Source organism: Thalassophryne amazonica, chromosome 12 (assembly GCF_902500255.1).
Source record: "Thalassophryne amazonica chromosome 12, fThaAma1.1, whole genome shotgun sequence".
Classification (NCBI taxonomy): Eukaryota; Metazoa; Chordata; class Actinopteri; order Batrachoidiformes; family Batrachoididae; genus Thalassophryne; species Thalassophryne amazonica.
The window spans coordinates 37,374,911-37,393,691 of NC_047114.1; the positions used below are offsets into that span (position 1 = coordinate 37,374,911).

Here is an 18,781-nt window from a genome sequence, read left to right on the forward strand (position 1 = left end):
TGAGGTGTGTCTGGGGTACCAGCCCCCGTTGTTTCCGGTGGTCGAGGGAGAGGTCGGTGTGCCCTCGGTCCAGGCCCACCTGCGGAAGTGCCGTCGGGTGTGGCGTGCCGCCCGTTCTGCCCTGCTGAAGGCCCGGACGAGGGCAAAAGCCCATGCAGACCGCCGGCGGACCCCGGCCCCTGCATATCGGCCAGGGCAGGAGGTGTGGTTGTCGACAAAGGACATTCCCCTCAAAGTGGACTCCCCTAAACTGCAGGACCGTTACATCGGCTCAAGGTCATCAGTCCAGCCGCAGTGAGGCCGGAAGCTGAAGCCTCACTGCGGATCCATCCTGTTTTCCATGTGTCCCGGATAAAACCACATCACACCTCACCCCTCTGTGCTCCGGGTCCAGCACCGCCTCCTGCCCGGGTCATCGATGGTGGGCCGGCTTGGACTGTGCGCCGGGTCTTGGATGTCCGTAGGATGGGCCGGGGCTTCCAGTATTTGGTGGACTGGGAGGGGTACGGACCCGAAGAACGCTCCTGGGTGAAGAGGAGCTTCATCCTAGACCCGGCCCTCCTGGCCGATTTCTACCGCCGCCACCCGGACAAGCCTGGTCGGGCGCCAGGAGGCGCCCGTTGAGGGGGGGGGGGTCCTGTTGTGTGGGCCGCTGAAGAGGAGGTACTGTTGGCCCACAACCACCAGAGGGCACCCTGCCTGGAGTGCGGGCTCCAGGCACAAGAGGGCGGCGCCGCCTCACAGGAGCAGCCGGGGTGACAGCTGTTACTTATTACCTGTGACAGCTGTCACTAATCATCAGATCTTCAATCGTATATCAGTAGGACGACATCTCCACTTCTTTGCCGAGATATCGCTATTCTTAGGAGGTAACGAGCTCAGCCAATTGAGTTGTCTTTCTGACAGCAGAATATTGTTGCTTTGTGTTTTTGACTGCAGAGTGAGTGCTTGCAGCTGGAGACCGAGTTGGACTTTTCTCCTACCTGTTGATAAGTAACCTTACTCCTGCATTTACCAGCTTTTTGATGAGAGGTGGAGGTGGATTTCCCACCATACATGTTGCTGGGTGTAAACACACTTACATCTAACTGTTTTTGTTCCTCGCCAGCAGTACCAGATCCGACAAGTGGAGGCAGTGGCCACCTGGGAGTTCGGGACTTGGCGGCTCCAGTATTCCCGGGGTTCGGTGGCGGAGGAAATCGTGTGGTTCCGGTTCTGCTTTGGACAGACGTCTCTTATCTTCGAGCCTGCCCACATGACACGTTCTGTAAATTGACTTCATTACATACTATTGTGACCTGCCGTGTTTGTTGTGCTCATTCACAACAGTAAAGTGTTGTTATTTGACTTCCTCCATTGTCCGTTCATTTGCGCCCCCTGTTGTGGGTCCGTGTTCCTACACTTTCACAACACCAGGCCTGTTTTATATTTCCGCTGAAATATTTGCTCTCTCATTTTTATACTCGAATTTTGCCTTGGAGATGTTGGGAAGGTGTAGGAACACGGACCCACAACAGGGGGCGCAAATGAACGGACAATGGAGGAGTCAAATAACACTGTTTTTACTGTTGTGAAAACAGGCACAACAACACAGCCGATTACAATATTGAGACTGAGTCCAATTACAACGGTGTCGTGTGGGCAGGCTCGACGATAGGAGACGTCTGTCCAAGTCGAACCGGAACCAACCCGATTTCCTCTGCCACCGAACCCCGGGAATACTGGAGCCGCCAAGTCCCGAATTCCCAGGTGGCCACTGCCTCCGCTCGTCGGATCCGGTACTGCTGGCAAGGAACAAAAACAGTCAGGTGTGGATGCGGCTGCACCCAGCAACACGGAGGGTGGAGAGTCTACCTCCACCTCTCGTTAACAACAATGCAGGAGTGTAGGAAGGTGAGTACTTATCCAACTGTTGTCCAGAAGTCTGCTGTCCTACAAATACTCAACAAGAAATACAACAATGGTTATTTATATGTTCGGGCAGAGATTGTTACCTCTTTGATTAGGCGATATCTCGGCAAATGAGGTGGAGATGCCGTCCTGCTGATATACCTCCCTGTTGATTAGAATCAGCTGTCTCCAGTGATGGGTGACAGCTGTCATCCTGGCTGCTCCTGTAAGGCAGCAGCGCCCTCTGGTGCCTGGAGCCCGCACTCCAGGCAGGGCGCCCTCTAATGGTGGTGGGCCAGCAGTACCTCCTCTTCAGCGGCCCACACAACAGGACCCCCCTCAACGGGCGCCTCCTGGCACACGACCGGGTTTGTCTGGGTGGCGACGGTAGAAGTCGGCCAGGAGGGCCGGGTCCAGGATGAGGCCCTTCTTCACCCAGGAGCGTTCTTCGGGGCCGTACCCTTCCCAGTCCACCAGATACTGAAAACCCCGGCCCATCCGTCGGACGTCGAGGAGCCGGCGTACGGTCCAAGCCGGCTCTCCGTCGATGATCCGGGCAGGAGGTGGTGCCGGACCCGGAGTGCAGAGGGGTGAGGTATGATGAGGTTTGATCCTGGAGACGCGGAACACTGGATGAATCCGCAGTGAGGCCGGAAGCTGGAGCCTCACTGCGGCGGGATTGATGATCTTGAGAATCTTGTACGGCCCGATGTATCGTTCCTGTAGTTTTGGGGAGTCCACTTGTAGGGGAATGTCCTTGGTGGACAACCACACTTCCTGCCCGGGACGATACGTGGGAGACGGGGCCCGCCGCCGGTCTGCATGGTTCTTCGCCCTCGTCCGGGCCCTTAACAAAGCAGAACGGGCAGCACGCCACACCCGACGGCATCTCCGTAGGTGGGCCTGGACCGAGGGCACACCGACCTCTCCCTCAACCACCGGAAACAACGGGGGCTGATACCCCAAGCACACCTCAAAAGGGGAGAGGCCGGTGGCTGATGACACTTGACTGTTGTGGGCGTACTCGATCCAGGCCAGGTGGGTACTCCAGGCCGTCGGGTGCGCGGCTGTCACACAGCGTAGGGTCTGCTCCATTTCTTGGTTGGCCCGTTCTGCTTGTCCGTTGGTCTGGGGGTGATACCCGGACGAGAGACTGACCGTGGCCCCCAGTTCCCGGCAAAAGCTCCTCCAAACGTGCGAGGTGAACTGGGGACCGCGATCGGAGACGATGTCTGATGGTATCCCATGCAGACGGACGACGTGGTGGACTAGGAGGTCCGCTGTCTCCTGGGCCGTTGGTAGCTTCGGGAGGGCCACGAAGTGGGCCGCCTTGGAGAATCGGTCCACTATCGTGAAGATGACGGTGTTTCCCTGGGACGGCGGGAGACCCGTGACGAAATCCAGGCCGATGTGAGACCAGGGGCGATGAGGGACGGGCAGCGGCTGTAGCAAACCCGAGGTCTTGCGGTGATCGGCCTTGCCCCTGGCGCAGGTGGTACAGGCCTGGATGTAACCCCGGACGTCGGCCTCTAGGGACTCCCACCAGAAGCGCTGCCGGACGACTGCCACGGTCCTACGTACCCCAGGATGGCAAGAGAGCTTAGAACCGTGACAGAAGTCCAGGACTGCAGCCCTAGCCTCTGGTGGGACGTAGAGTTTGTTCTTCGGTCCGGTTCCGGGGTCCGGGTCTCGTGTCAGGGCCTCCCGGACGGTCTTCTCCACGTCCCAGGTGAGGGCGGCCACGATAGCGGACTCCGGGATGATGGGATCCGGGGGATCCGACGACTCCGTTTAGACCTCATCTTCATGTACCCGGGACAAAGCATCCGATCTTTGATTTTTGGTCCCGGGACGGTAGGTGATCCGGAAGTCAAAACGGCCGAAGAACAGTGACCAGCGGGCTTGCCTGGGATTCAGCCGCTTGGCGGTCCTGATATACTCCAGGTTCCGGTGGTCAGTGAAAACCGTGAATGGCACGGACGTTCCCTCCAACAGATGTCTCCACTCCTCAAGAGCCTCTTTCACCGCAAGGAGCTCTCGATTGCCGACGTCATAGTTCCGTTCGGCCGGGGTCAACCTGCGGGAAAAATAGGCACACGGGTGAAGGACCTTATCGGTCTTCCCGCTCTGGGACAGCACGGCTCCTATCCCTGAGTCCGAGGCGTCCACTTCAACCACTAACTGGCGACTAGGATCGGGCTGCACCAGAACAGGTGCAGACGAGAAGCGCCGTTTCAACTCCTTGAACGCGGCTTCGCAACGATCCGACCAGGTGAAGGGGACTTTTGGTGAGGTCAGGGCTGTCAGGGGGCTAACTACCTGACTGTAGCCCTTAATGAACCTCCTGTAGAAATTAGCAAAGCCTAGGAACTGTTGCAACTTCCTACGGCTTGTGGGTTGGGGCCAGTCTCTCACCGCCGCAACCTTGGCCGGATCAGGAGCGACGGAGTTGGAGGAGATAATGAACCCCAAGAAGGACAAAGACGTGCGGTGGAACTCACACTTCTCGCCCTTCACAAACAGCCGGTTCTCCAACAACCGCTGCAGGACCTGACGTACATGCTGGACATGGGTCTCAGGGTCCGGAGAAAAGATGAGTATATCGTCTAGATATACGAAGACGAACCGGTGCAGGAAATCCCGCAAGACATCATTAACCAACGCTTGGAATGTGGCGGGAGCGTTTGTGAGACCGAACGGCATGACCAGGTACTCAAAGTGACCTAAGGGGGTGTTAAATGCCGTCTTCCACTCGTCTCCCTTCCGGATCCGAACCAGGTGGTACGCATTTCTAAGATCGAGCTTGGTGAAAATTTGGGCTCCATGCAGGGGTGTGAACACTGAATCCAACAGGGGCAACGGGTATCGGTTGCGAACCGTGATCTCGTTCAGTCCCCTATAATCAATGCATGGACGAAGTCCGCCGTCTTTTTTACCCACAAAAAAGAAACCTGCGCCCATCGGGGAGGTGGAATTCCGGATCAACCCGGCAGCTAACGAGTCCCGGATGTAGGTCTCCATTGATTCGCGCTCAGGCCGTGAGAGGTTGTACAGCCTACTGGACGGGAACTCACTGCCCGGAACCAAATCAATGGCACAATCATACGGACGGTGGGGGGGAAGAGTGAGAGCTAGATCCTTGCTGAACACGTCGACAAGGTCGTGGTACTCCACCGGCACCGTCCCCAGATTGGGCGGGACTCTGACCTCCTCCTTAGCTCGGGAGCCGGGAGGAACCGAGGAACCTAGACACACCCGATGGCAGGTCTCGCTCCACTGAACCACTACCCCAGACGGCCAATCAATCCGGGGATTGTGCTTCAACATCCAGGGAAATCCTAAAACCACACGGGAAGTGGCCTGAGTCACAAAAAACTCGATCACCTCCCGGTGGTTTCCTGACACCACCAGAGTTACAGGTGGTGTCTTATGTGTGATTGGAGGGAGTAGGGAGCCATCTAGTGCCCGAACCTGTACAGGCGAGGTAAGCGCCACCAGAGGGAGCCCTATCTCCCTGGCCCATCTGCTGTCCAACAGATTCCCCTCAGAGCCCGTGTCCACCAGTGCTGGGGCCTTCAGGGTTGAGTCCTCATAAAGGATCGTAACTGGGAGTCGTGTGGCAATGTGGGTGTGTCCCACGTGAATGTCTCGGCCCACCCCTAGCCCAGTCTCTAGGGGCGGGCGTTGAAGTTTAACCGCTCGGGGCAGTCTCTCATATGGTGCTCTATTGCACCACAAACAAAACAAGCTCCGTGGGCCCGTCTCCTCTGTGCATCTTGTGCCCTAAATGTTGCCCTGCTCGTGTCCATAGCTTCGTCAGCAGGGGGAGCTGTGACCCCACGGAGCGCAGGGGCCGTGGAGCGTGGGGAAGGCGGAGCGCGGTCGGAACCGGAAGGGAGAGGGACGGCGCGTGCCCGGCCACGCCCTTCGTCTCGTTCCCGCCGACGTTCTTCTAACCGGTTGTCTAACCGTATGACAAGATCGATGAGCCCATCTAAATCCCGCGGTTCGTCCTTAGCCACCAGGTGCTCCTTAAGAACCAAAGACAGTCCGTTTACAAAGGCGGCGCGGAGGGCAGTGCTATTCCAGCCGGACCTCGCAGCCGCAATGCGGAAGTCGACTGCATAGGCAGCTGCGCTCCGACGCCCCTGTCTCATTGACAGTAGCACGGTTGAAGCGGTTTCTCCTCTATTAGGGTGATCGAACACGGTTCTGAGCTCCCTCACAAACCCATCATATGTCAGAAGGAGCCGTGAATTCTGCTCCCAGAGCGCTGTAGCCCAAGCGCGTGCCTCACCGCGAAGCAGGTTTATTACATAAGCTACTTTGCTAGCATCAGTCGCGTACATGACGGGACGCTGTGCGAAGACGAGCGAGCACTGCATAAGAAAATCTGCGCACGTCTCCACACAGCCTCCGTACGGTTCTGGGGGGCTTATGTAGGCTTCAGGGGAAGGTGGGGGGGGTCGTTGAACGACCAGTGGAACATCGCTGTTACGCACAGGGTCGACGGGAGGGAGAGCCGCAGCGGCGCCCGGGGGGCGCGCTTCCACTTGTGCGGCGAGAGCCTCCACCCTGCCGTTCAGGAGGACGTTCTGCTCGGTCATTAAATCCATCCGAGTCGTAAAAGCGGTGAGGATCCGCTGCAACTCACAGGTCACCCCTCCCGAGGACGCCTGCGCGTGCTGTTCTTCCATTGGCCGTTCAACAGCCGGTTGACGCCCCTCGGGATCCATGACGCTGGCCGAGATATCCTGTTGGGAAAGTGTAGGAACACGGACCCACAACAGGGGGCGCAAATGAACGGACAATGGAGGAGTCAAATAACACTGTTTTTACTGTTGTGAAAACAGGCACAACAACACAGCCGATTACAATATTGAGACTGAGTCCAATTACAACGGTGTCGTGTGGGCAGGCTCGACGATAGGAGACGTCTGTCCAAGTCGAACCGGAACCAACCCGATTTCCTCTGCCACCGAACCCCGGGAATACTGGAGCCGCCAAGTCACGAATTCCCAGGTGGCCACTGCCTCCGCTCGTCGGATCCGGTACTGCTGGCAAGGAACAAAAACAGTCAGGTGTGGATGCGGCTGCACCCAGCAACACGGAGGGTGGAGAGTCTACCTCCACCTCTCGTTAACAACAATGCAGGAGTGTAGGAAGGTGAGTACTTATCCAACTGTTGTCCAGAAGTCTGCTGTCCTACAAATACTCAACAAGAAATACAACAATGGTTATTTATATGTTCGGGCAGAGATTGTTACCTCTTTGATTAGGCGATATCTCGGCAAATGAGGTGGAGATGCCGTCCTGCTGATATACCTCCCTGTTGATTAGAATCAGCTGTCTCCAGTGATGGGTGACAGCTGTCATCCTGGCTGCTCCTGTAAGGCGGCAGCGCCCTCCAGTGCCTGGAGCCCGCACTCCAGGCAGGGCGCCCTCTAATGGTGGTGGGCCAGCAGTACCTCCTCTTCAGCGGCCCACACAACAGGAGATGCTTCTTCCTCCTTAATTGTTTGCTTTTTTCCTGCACTAATTCAGTATTGCCTGAGCAGAAAGTAGCCTTTCTCTTTCCTTGAGACCAATTTTCAATTTTTTCGATACTCAGGGTTTGTTATTTGGGAATATTTTAACAGACTTTGACACACACAGTTCTCACACACTGGCAGGATTCAAAGAAAACATTCCAATTTGTGTTATCAAAGTAGTTGCTAAGTTCGTTTTTGTTTATGCCAGACCAGACCGATATCTGTCTGATAACTGTTTTTGTCCTTTTCTACCATAGTTTTATATTTAGGCAAGAGGTGAATTACTTTATGGTCAGATTTTCTGAGCGGTGGTCTGCACACCGTTTTATACACCTCAGGAATGTTGCCGTAACAGCAGTTAAGGGTCCGATTTAGACATGTAGGGCAGTTGCTGAACAGTGGGCAGGTGCATAGAAACGTTGCAGGAGTTAAAGTTCCTGAAGACAAAGACAGGCTGGTCTTCAGAATGGGTGAGTGCATTATTACAGCTCTCTGCTGTTCTCTCTCCTGCTTCTTCATCATTCAGTCCAGACACATAGACAAGAATAACAGTAATCTGGCCAAACTCTCGCAGCAGATAAAATGGTCTGAAGGATGCTGTTAATATTTTGTACTCCGGTGTACACACGTTTTTATGAACGTGGTATTGTGCAGCCCAGTGGTTGTCAACAAATAAGCACTGCCCCCCTCCAACAGGTCTGTGTGAGCGGTGCTCATTTCTGTGAGCTGTTATGGTGGTAAATCTGGCCAGGCGAGGCATTTCATGGTAGTTGTTAAGCCATGTTTCCTGTCAGACAGACAGGGTTGCTCTGTCTGAATTCAGTCATACTGTGCTCTTAATGCTGGTTCGTTAATTTTGTTGTTTACTGAGCAAGCGTTAGTCAGAGTGATGGCAGGCAGTAAGAATCTGCTACTGCGTCTCCATAGTCTGTGTTCCACGCCTCCGCTTGAGCCTTGCCTTTTCCTGCCTTTCATCTTCCTCTGACATTTGACAGGCCGTTGGATTTCTACACAGTCGGCAGGTAGAATAACTGATGGAGCTACATCAGTTAGGTGTAGGGAGAGCAGGCGCTCACGGGTGTAAGTGAGCAGTGGTGGGCACAGTTCTGCTAATCTGCTAACCGCTAATTATAGAAGCTAATGTTTTCATTATCAGATTAGCTTTTCAGATAACTTTGAAAACCATCATCGGGTTGCTTCTCCATTATTTTCAGTTGGAATCACTGTGAGTTGCATTCGCTTCCTGTTTGCTCTTTAATGTCGTGCTTATTGTCCTTTACAACACTGCTTGTCGTCTTTGTTCCAGAGTAAAATTCGGTTTGCATTTACTAAATTCCACGCACATTAAATGTAGCAGACATGAATTATTTATTTGAAATATTTGCTTTGGCAAGTCTTCACTGTCTCTGCTGCCATCTACTGACCAGTCGTGTTCATGGCAGTATTGGCCCTAAGTATTGAGATATCCCATAATCCTTTGCATGGCAGAGAGTTGTTGCAGCCTCTTGCTGCAGCTAAAGAAATAAATGTACATTTTGGTTGTGTAATGTTCATTTACAATTGTCGTTGTGGATTCTCTGTGCTGTTTAAACTGTAGCAACTCTGTGGCACGCCAAAAAAAACTGGTGGGCAAAGTATTATGGGTTAGGTTCTGAACATCTGGGCGCTAGTAGATGGCAGTGTTCTATGCATTGTTGTCTAATCACAACTTGACTTTTGGCTTTTGCAAATGGATTTTTTTACATATGAATAAAATGCCATGTTTTACAAAAGCACATTTATATGTAAATACCAGCACACACGTCGCGTCACATTAACGTGTTGGTTTTTTTTACATAGAATGAATGAGTCAACCAATTAGTGTTAGTGGAGGCTCATTCACCCATAATCCCTTTGGCATCTGTCTGTTTGTTACAAAAGTTCAGAATTAGTGCATTATTTAAAATTAAAAGATATGTGTTGTATTTTAACTTTATAGAAATGACAGAATTGACATTAATGGAGTTATTCTATCCAGATTAATTTGATTTTAAATCAAAACCATAAGTCAAAACAGCTTTGTTTTCCAAGAACTCTGCCTCACGGTGGCACTGCTATATCCTGTTAAGGAATAATGGCTTATTTTTGTGTGTGCAGCGTTGAGGTGAGCTCCTCCCAACTGCTTCACTGCTGCAAAATATGTAGTAAACAGGAGCTTCCAGCAGTGGGCAGGGCACACAAAGTCAGAAGTACTGACTCATTGTTTGGGTCTGTGGTGGCCTTTGATGCTACCAAAAGCGATTGTGGTGTTAAAACTCAAAATCAACTTATTAGTAGTTGCAAGTGTACTGGAGACAATATTGAAAGTTATCGGTTAACTGTAGCTTCCGATAAATTTTTGGGTGGTTTATCAGTTTAGCTTTATAAAAGACAACTTTTCAGTTAGCTGATAAGCTGTTATTGAAGCAAACTTTTTGGTTAGCTGTGCCCACCACTGTAAGTGAGGTAGCGTTGTCAGCCTACCAGGCAGCGAGAGGCAATTTTTAACAAGTCACATATACATTGGGCAAAGGGAAGGCTTAAAAAAAAATGCTTAAAATGAGTCTAAAAAACATAAAACAAAGAAAAGGTGAACACAGGTTCGGTGCTGGGATAGGCTCCAGCACCCTGCGACCCTTAAATGGAGTAAGTGGTTGAAGGTGAGTGTAAAATTTCACGGATGACATGGCTGCCGAACAGCGACAGTGAGGTTTTATGAGATGCCATTATTTGCGCAAAAATCAAACCAACTCAAAATGGACAAATTGTTGAAGGTGATCTGGCTTGACATGTCGCACAACATAAAAACAAACCAATTAAACAAAAAACACTTAATGCGCTGTGCAGTAAATTCATCCCAACACAAATGATTAGAGATGTACTGTAATTCAGTTCATAAATATTTAATGAAAAGTTTATATTTACACTTTGTCTCACAGTGCTAAAGTGGCTGATGGCAGCGCTCTGCTGCTCACAGATTAAAGTTACTGTATAAAGAATTGAAGAATTTTCAAAAACTGACCTTGTACCAAACCATGATGTCTAAACTGAGGTGTGAAGCGAACCATGACTTGTGTAACATGACACCCTTAATATGTGGTATTCATTATCCTCGTTAATGGGCTTGGGATTCACACATTTGTGGCATTCATCATGTTACACACATCATTTAGACACTTCTAGAATCTGATCTGTTTGTTGAGACCAAGACACATTTGCTAAAATGCAAATTTAATCATATTTCAAATTACCTACAAATGATTAAAAATGGTTTTCATGCCATTTTTGACTGTTTAGACTTGCAACATGGAATGGAATTCAGATCAGATGTGCACATAAATTAGATTTTTACTGGCTTTGTGGAGGCCTAAGTTATTTTGTGAAGGTAAACCTACTTGTGTGAATGAAACCTGTTCTCATGCATGTAACTGCTTTTAATTGAGGCTCCTCAGCTGTGGTATAGTTTTATTTTATTGGCAGTAATTTTTTAATCACACTGTGTGTGTGTGTGTGTGTTTGCGCGTGCGTTTATATACAGTAATTCTCAGTTCCAAGACGAGTACAGTTTGGAGCAGATTATGAAGTCCAGGAAGGTGTTTGAGTTCCTCACTCTTCTACAGTGCTGGTAAGATGCTCACATATTCAGAGTAAGTCATTTTGTTTTGACGTGAGTGTAAAAATACAGCTGTGCTGTGACCGTAGCAGGAAAGAAAAGAGAAGTGAAATTTTTACACTTGGCATTCTGTGAATGTTAGTTGGGTTCCCTCTTGCTTTCTTATCAGTCCCACCTCAGATGGAGCAGGAGCAGCAGTGTTGGCAAGCGAAGCGTTTGTGAGGAGCCACAACCTGGAGAACCAGGCAGTTGAGATTCTGGCTCAGGAGATGGTGACAGATCTCACATCTACGTTTGAAGAAAACAGCTGCATTAAGATGGTAAGTAACGTGGCTTTTACCTAAAGCTTACTAGTTGTATGTTTTGAATAAAGATGGTTTCAAAGCACAGTTAGGAAATGATCCCAATACTCTCCCTTTACCTTTTCCTTTCATTGTGCGCATTCATTGTGATTGGGCCTTAATACAGTAGTGTTCAGAATAATAGTAGTGCTATGTGAGTAGTTCTGTGTGTGTATAGGCTGTTCATCTACAATGATCTCCAATGTTTTAAAATGGACAACAACAACAAAAAAAAAACAGACGCGTGGAAGACAATGGAAAACAACCAAAAAAATGGATAGAAGAATAACCAGAATGGCAAAGGCTCACCTATTGATCAACTCCAGGATGATCAGAGACAGTCTGGAGTTACCTGTAAGTGCTGTGACAGTTAGAAGACACCTGTGTGAAGCTAATTTATTTGCAAGAATCCCCTGCAGAGAGATGTGCAGAAGAGGTTACAGTTTGCCAAAGAACACATTAACTGGTCTAAAGAGAAATGGAGGAATATTTTGTGGACTGATGAGAGTAAAATTGTTCTTTTTGGGTCCAAGGGCCGCAGACAGTTTGTGAGACAACCCCCAAACTCTGAATTCAAGCCACAGTGTTGGGCCTATATATCGCATACCAGGTGTCATGGATCAGTTTGGATATGTCAAAATACTTGTAGAGGTCATGTTGCCTTATGCTGAAGAGGACATGCCCTTGAAATGGGTGTTTCAACAAGACAATGACCCCAAGCACACTAGTAAACAAGCAAAATCTTGGTTCCAAACCAACAAAATTAATGCCTTGCAGATGTGAAGAAATCATGAAAAACTGTGGTTATACAACTAAATAGTAGTTTAGTGATTCACAGGATTGCTAAAAAAAGCAGTTTGAACATAATAGTTTTGAGTTTGTAGCGTCAACAGCAGATACTACTATTATTGTGAACACCCCCTTTTCTACTTTTTTTTTTTTTACTAATAGCCCAATTTCATAGCCTTAAGAGTGTGCATATCATGAATGCTTGGTCTTGTTGGATTTGTGAGAATCTGCTGAATCTACTGGTACCTTGTTTCCCATGTAACAATAAGAAATATACTCAAAACCTGGATTAATCTTTTTAGTCACATAGCACTACTATTATTCTGAACACTACTGTATATCTTCAGACTTTCAAGCTGTAACCTTTGGAGGCATCCTCTTGCTATTTAATTGACTTTCAAAGATGCATGCCAATGTTCCTTCCCAGCTTTTCTAAAACACACAGATCTTTGCAGAAATGTCATTAATGATCACACAGTATTAGCTTTCCGCAGGTCTTAGGACCTATATGTATGTTTTAATGTGGGTGCTCTATTTCCTGCAAAATGTTTGTCTTCATCTGAACTTTATGACAAACAAATGGCTGCATACATTTAAGATATTTTAATTAAAATTTAATTAATTCATGAACAAAATTTTAATTTCCAAAAATTTAAATTAATGAACAACCAGTGATGTATGTTGTTCACGAACAACTGAGACTAGCCAACACATCAATCAGGGAAATGATTTGAGAGCAAGTGCACACATACACATTTAGCCAAAGGATCACTGATCCCCACATCAAACCTTCATGAAACCAACATTGCATTGACTAGTATAGAAATTTGATCATGAATACCAAGGATTTCTAGGTAGAACTACCCCATAAAGCAAGTGAAGACCCACTCATTGCCGGCATGTTATTTGTAGCTTCTCATGGAGGCTGGATGCCATTTCTGTTTTCTGGCTCACTTTGATGGTCACAATTAAAATGCTTTTTGATTGACAGTTTTCTGTTTTGTGTGCAAATACATGGTTGTTATTAAGGGGATACTTTACAGATATCTGTGTCGGCATTAAAGTTTTCGAACATCCTCTAAAACACAATGCCAGGCTGTGTGAAAATTCTCTTGCATTTATGTGAGTCCCTTCCTGATCTGCCTTTTATTTGTAGAATCATTCCTCCCAAAGCATTTTATGATAAATGTGCATGCCCGTACTGTGTGCTGGCAGTGTGGCCACATTTCTCAGCCGCTGAAGACAGCAAACATACTTCATCTGCAGTTTAAGGACAGCAGTGTTTGTTCCAGTAGACCGACACATGGCTACTGTGCTTTCCGAAGTATAAATGGCACCAAAAATGCGTCTTCAAGAGGAAACAATGTGTGCATAAGTCACAATGGAGTTTAACTCACATTTATCACTTCATGCAACAAGAAGTAACGTGAATTTGAATGAATGAATGAATTTATTCAGCACACAGACCCAAAATAACAAAATAAACTCACAAAGAAAACAATCCAACAACACACCCATGTGCCGAAAAGGGTGTAAGCAGAAGCAAAACCTTATAAATGCCTCACCCAACCAAAAAAGTAAAAATGTATACATATGTATATAAAAATGTACATATACCCATGATAACATATACAGAATATAAATTCATCACTGAACTAAAATTTAAAAACATAAACAGTGTATCAAAAACAAAATCCATGAATAAAATCCATAAACCAATTCATCACACCATAACAAGTAATTAAATGATTTTTGTAGAGGCTTTTAAAGTCACCTAAGTTACCGAGTGATTTTATGTTATCTGGGCACAAATTCCAAATAACACCTTTAACAGAAACACAATGACTTCTTACAGTAGTTTGAATCTTTGATTTTTGAAATAATAATGTTCCTTGTAAATTATAACTGGAGTCCCTCATTTTAACAGGTCCTGGACATGTTGTGGTAAAAGTTTATTTTTTACTTTGAACATAATTTGTATTATGCTATAATCAGTCAGGTCCCAAAATTTTAAAATGTGTAAACAGACAAACAGTGGATTTGTTGGCTCACGATATGGTCTATTGCTAATAATTCTTATGGCTTTCTTTTGTAGTAAAAAAAAAAAATTAATTTGTACTTGTTTTGTAGGTGGTTCCCCAAACTTCAATACAATAGGTCATGTACGGAACAAGTAATGAATGATATAAGGTCACTAATGAGAGTTGGGGAGGAAGTCTTGTGTTTTAGCCAAAATGGCAATGGCTTTTGACATTTTTGGTTTAACATAATTTATGTGTTTTCCAACTCAATTTATCGTCAATGAAAACCCCAAGAAATTTAATTTAATTTACAAGTTCAATTTCAGTATCAACTATTGTGTACTCGGAAATTTCTATATAAATTCCTGGGTTTATTTCCAAATACGATACACTTTGTTTTACCAAAATTAATCGATAATTTATTTGAATCAAACCATTCTTTGAACTTCTGTAGTTCCCTCTCCATCATGTCTAGAAGCTGTCCCAAATGATCCCCACTACAAAACACAGTCGTGTCATCAGCAACTAAAGTGCAACTCACAAACTTAGAAACCAAACATATGTCATTAATATATAAAAGAAACAGCAAAGGCCTAAGGACTGAGCCCTGGGGCACCTCACAAGTGCACTTCAAAAATTCAGAATTTATCCCAATTATTCAATTCTGAGTTCTGAATTTAATTGCTGCATTATTTATTTATAAGACACACAGTATTAGAGTGCAGCTAATGAGCTAATTAATGTCACTATACTAGACACAACATGTGAGTAAAGTGCTTCTTAAGCTACTGAACAGATGATCATATTTGAGGTAAATGTGTAGTGTAGTTAAATGTTTGAAAACTCTTTTGTAGTACATTTGTAAGAGATAATAAACTCACCGTTAATTTTCTTCTTCTTTAGTTTTTGCACAGGATTCTTAAGAGCTGTCATTCTTGTTTCACATAGCCAAAATGTATGTTCCTTCTTTTTATTCAAAAGTGTGGTCTTCCAGTTAAAAAAACTTTAAGAATAAAGAACATGGTTTTTCTTTTCTTCTTCTTGTTTCTTCTCCACACTGCATCTACCACATCTTTAGAAGGAGGAGGAGAAAAGAAGGTAGCCTCTGCTAATATATTAGCCTCAGTCTTTTGGACACCACCTTTTTGTGATTGGACAAAAGACTGGAATTTATTTGATTCTATGTACACAGTGTAGAGTCTACTGTTGGGGAAAAAGACGGTGGATTATCACACATGGATTGGATCATTTTAACCCATTAACACAGCGCAGACTGACCTTTTGGAAGACTCCAGTTTCAGTTGTGGCATTCCTTTTTTTTTTTGGAACATTTCCAAAAGTGAATGACAGTGATTCAAGAAACTCATTTAGCTGTTAATGTTTATGTAGTGTTTCTCTGCTGTGTGTTGCAGCGTTATGCAGGAACACGCATCTATTTACTCAGGTCGTGTAATTAGTGCATTTTGCTGTTTGGCAAAGACGTTTATTCATATTTGCTTGAAATGAGCATGACTATTAATTGTATATTATCTGTGGAGCCCAACAATTGGCAAAGATATGAGGAAAAGCTCAAAGTAGTGAATCCATCACAACCACTCATATGTCTGCAACAGTACTTGAAAGGAGCGTCCTCTTCTTTCACTGCGGGTCGCTTCTCACCGAAAGTTGAAACAATCACAGTCCCTCATCTGCTCATGACGTCTGTCTGCACGTGGTGAAATTATTCCATGATCCACAAAAAAGTAAAAAAAAAAGTGAAAATACTCAGTTTTGCCTCCGTGTGGAGTGGAGAAGCCGCAGACACTGTGCATGTGTGCTCATCAATATAAGTGTTCCACCTGCCAATCAAAAGGATTCCGCCGGTGAGAATTAACCGTTATGACACCAAAAAAACGGTGCAGCATTGACCCGAACCACTTGGTGGAAACAGAGCTGTCGGTAGCCTGTAAAAATCCATAAATTAATGGGACTGTTAAGATAATGGTTGTGGCGCTGATGCCACTTCTTCCTTCTTCTCCAATGTCGGGGCTCGCCTGGAAGTTCCTGGTTTTTAGTGGCGTGCAGTTCAAAATCTGAATCTCTTCAGTAACCGCACCAGGAAAGGATAAATTTCAAACTATTGTTTAATTTTAGTCTTAAATACTCAAAAAATATTACATATAATGTCACCTACGCTTTAAGCTCATGTTTAAAGTAATTGAACCCCAATATGAAATTCACCCCTGTCTTATTTATTTAAAACAAAAGCAGGGAGTTTAGTGTTGTGTTTCTCATTTCCACTGTCATGAAAATGTAGAGAATCATGACTATACAGTTGCAGGATCTCTCAAACTAGGAAAAAAAAAAGTGACACATACTCTGGAAAATAGAGTATTTAGTGAACAAATGTGACTTGTCTGCAATTTCTATTATTCTAATGTTATAATGATACACCCTTGTCGTAACATCCACCAGTTTGGATAACGTGAATATAGTAAAAGTGCAGATATGACTATGCCTATAAAATCTTGCTCTGTTGCAGAAGAAATGAAGGAAATGTACATTAGATTGCAGTGAAATCGCTAGAGGTTACTCAGGATGTTACTTTTCTTATGTTAATTGTTTAAAAGTGAAATATCCCTTTAACTCTTTATTTTCTTTTTATTTATTTATTGTATCTTGTGATAATCCAGTCAGGTCGACTGTAAGCAAAAAACAAAACAAAACAACAAAAACAATGTTTACTGTTTAGGCATTCTGGCAAAACAGTTTCCTTTAGGATTAATAAAGTTCTTCTTATTGTTATTATTCTTAAATCTGAGTTGGATGTAATTTAAATAATCAAAGTTTAAATTATGCTCTTAACAGATGGCAGCAAAAGTAACTAGTTTTGTGTGTGTGCATGTGTTTGCGTGTCTGTTTGGGGAAAAAATAGGATTCTGTATACAGCTTAGAAAAATTAAATGTAGCATGCATACCAAACAAATGCTATAGTGTTATTACACTTATAGTCATCAGTAAAGAGGTGAACCCACCCACAGCAGTCAGCAGTATGACAGAAATTATGACACACTTCCGAACATAAAACATCCCCGATGTGTCAGGGCTGTGGGATTGACGACACAGGAGGCATGTCGGGAACAGTCTGACATGATTGGAGTGTAAAAAAAAATAAATAAATAATAATAAAAAAATATAAATATATATATGTGTGTATGTGTGTGTATGTATGTGTATATATATATATATATATATATATATATATATATATATATATATATATATATATATATATATATATATATACTCAACAAAAATATAAACACAACACTTTTGGTATTTTGTATTGTATGAGATGAACTCAAAGATCTAAAACTTTTTCCACATACACAATATCACCATTTCCCTCAAATATTGTTCACAAACCAGTCTAAATCTGTGATAGTGAGCACTTCTCCTTTGCTGAGATAATCCATCCCACCTCACAGATGTGCCATACCAAGATGCTGATTAGACACCATGATTAGTGCACAGGTGTGCCTTAGACTGTCCACAATAAAAGGCCACTCTGAAAGGTGCAGTTTTGTTTTATTGGGGGGGGGATACCAGTCAGTATCTGGTGTGACCACCTTTGCCTCATGCAGTGCAACACATCTCCTTCGCATAGAGTTGATCAGGTTGTCAATTGTGGCCTGTGGAATGTCATCTCATACAAAATGGGAGCAAAACCAAAAGTGTTGCGTTTATATTTTTGTTGAGTGTGTATATATATATATATATATATATATATATATATATATATCACACAACATATACACATCGGTTGGATTATGACACAGTTCATTGGGTGGGTGCGCAGTTGGGACATGGTTTTGTGACATACACTGCTTTTTCATAATTGCTACCTATTCCTTATAATATTTCTTTGATTTGTGGTGGTACAATGTAGTTTTGTTTTGATTGCGGTGCTCATCACATCAACATACTCACAGGCTGGAGATTGTTTATGTTGTAGAATGTGGATTGTGACAATAATAATAATGACTTGGATTTATAGAGCGCTTTTAAAAACACCCAAAGCGCTTTACAAGTTGCATTATTCATTCACTTGCACAATCACACACGTGGGTGGTGGTAAGCTACTAGTGTAGCCACAGCTGCCCTGGGGCAAACTGACAGGAGCGTGGCTGCCATATTGCACCTACGGCCCCTCTGACCACGTGGGTTAAGTGTCTTGCCCAAAGACTGGTTGGGAGCCGGATTCGAACTGCCGACCCTTCGGTCATAAGACGGAGCCCTCGCTCTCCCAACTGACCTATTGCCACTTCAGTCTTTCTTCCTTTCTCTCACCCAGCAGTTGCCTTCTTCTTTGCTGTGTTCACTCCTTCATCTGTTGAGCCTTTTCCCCAGCCACCCCACAATAATAGTATGCAGCTACGAATGCAACAACTTCCAGCTCCAGATTGGATTAAAAATCTTTTGGACATCACAGTGCTCTTTGTTGTGACTCTGCAAAATTGTTTTGTGTTCATTGTGTGCTTATTATGTCATGGCAATTTCTCTCTGTCCATCCCTAAAGGGTATAAACGTAAAATCAAC

General features: G+C 45.4%; 1 protein-coding gene across 1 annotated transcript in view; it reads left to right on the top strand.

Moving 5' to 3' along the window:
* The window catches only part of scp2a (sterol carrier protein 2a), a 95,165-nt gene that overhangs the window by 35,541 nt on the left and 40,843 nt on the right, over positions 1-18,781 (top strand). The window contains exons 8-9 of the mRNA XM_034182391.1: positions 10,978-11,064; positions 11,222-11,372. Coding sequence (XP_034038282.1) covers positions 10,978-11,064; positions 11,222-11,372 — 238 coding nt within the window. The remainder of the gene's footprint in view (positions 1-10,977; positions 11,065-11,221; positions 11,373-18,781) is intronic.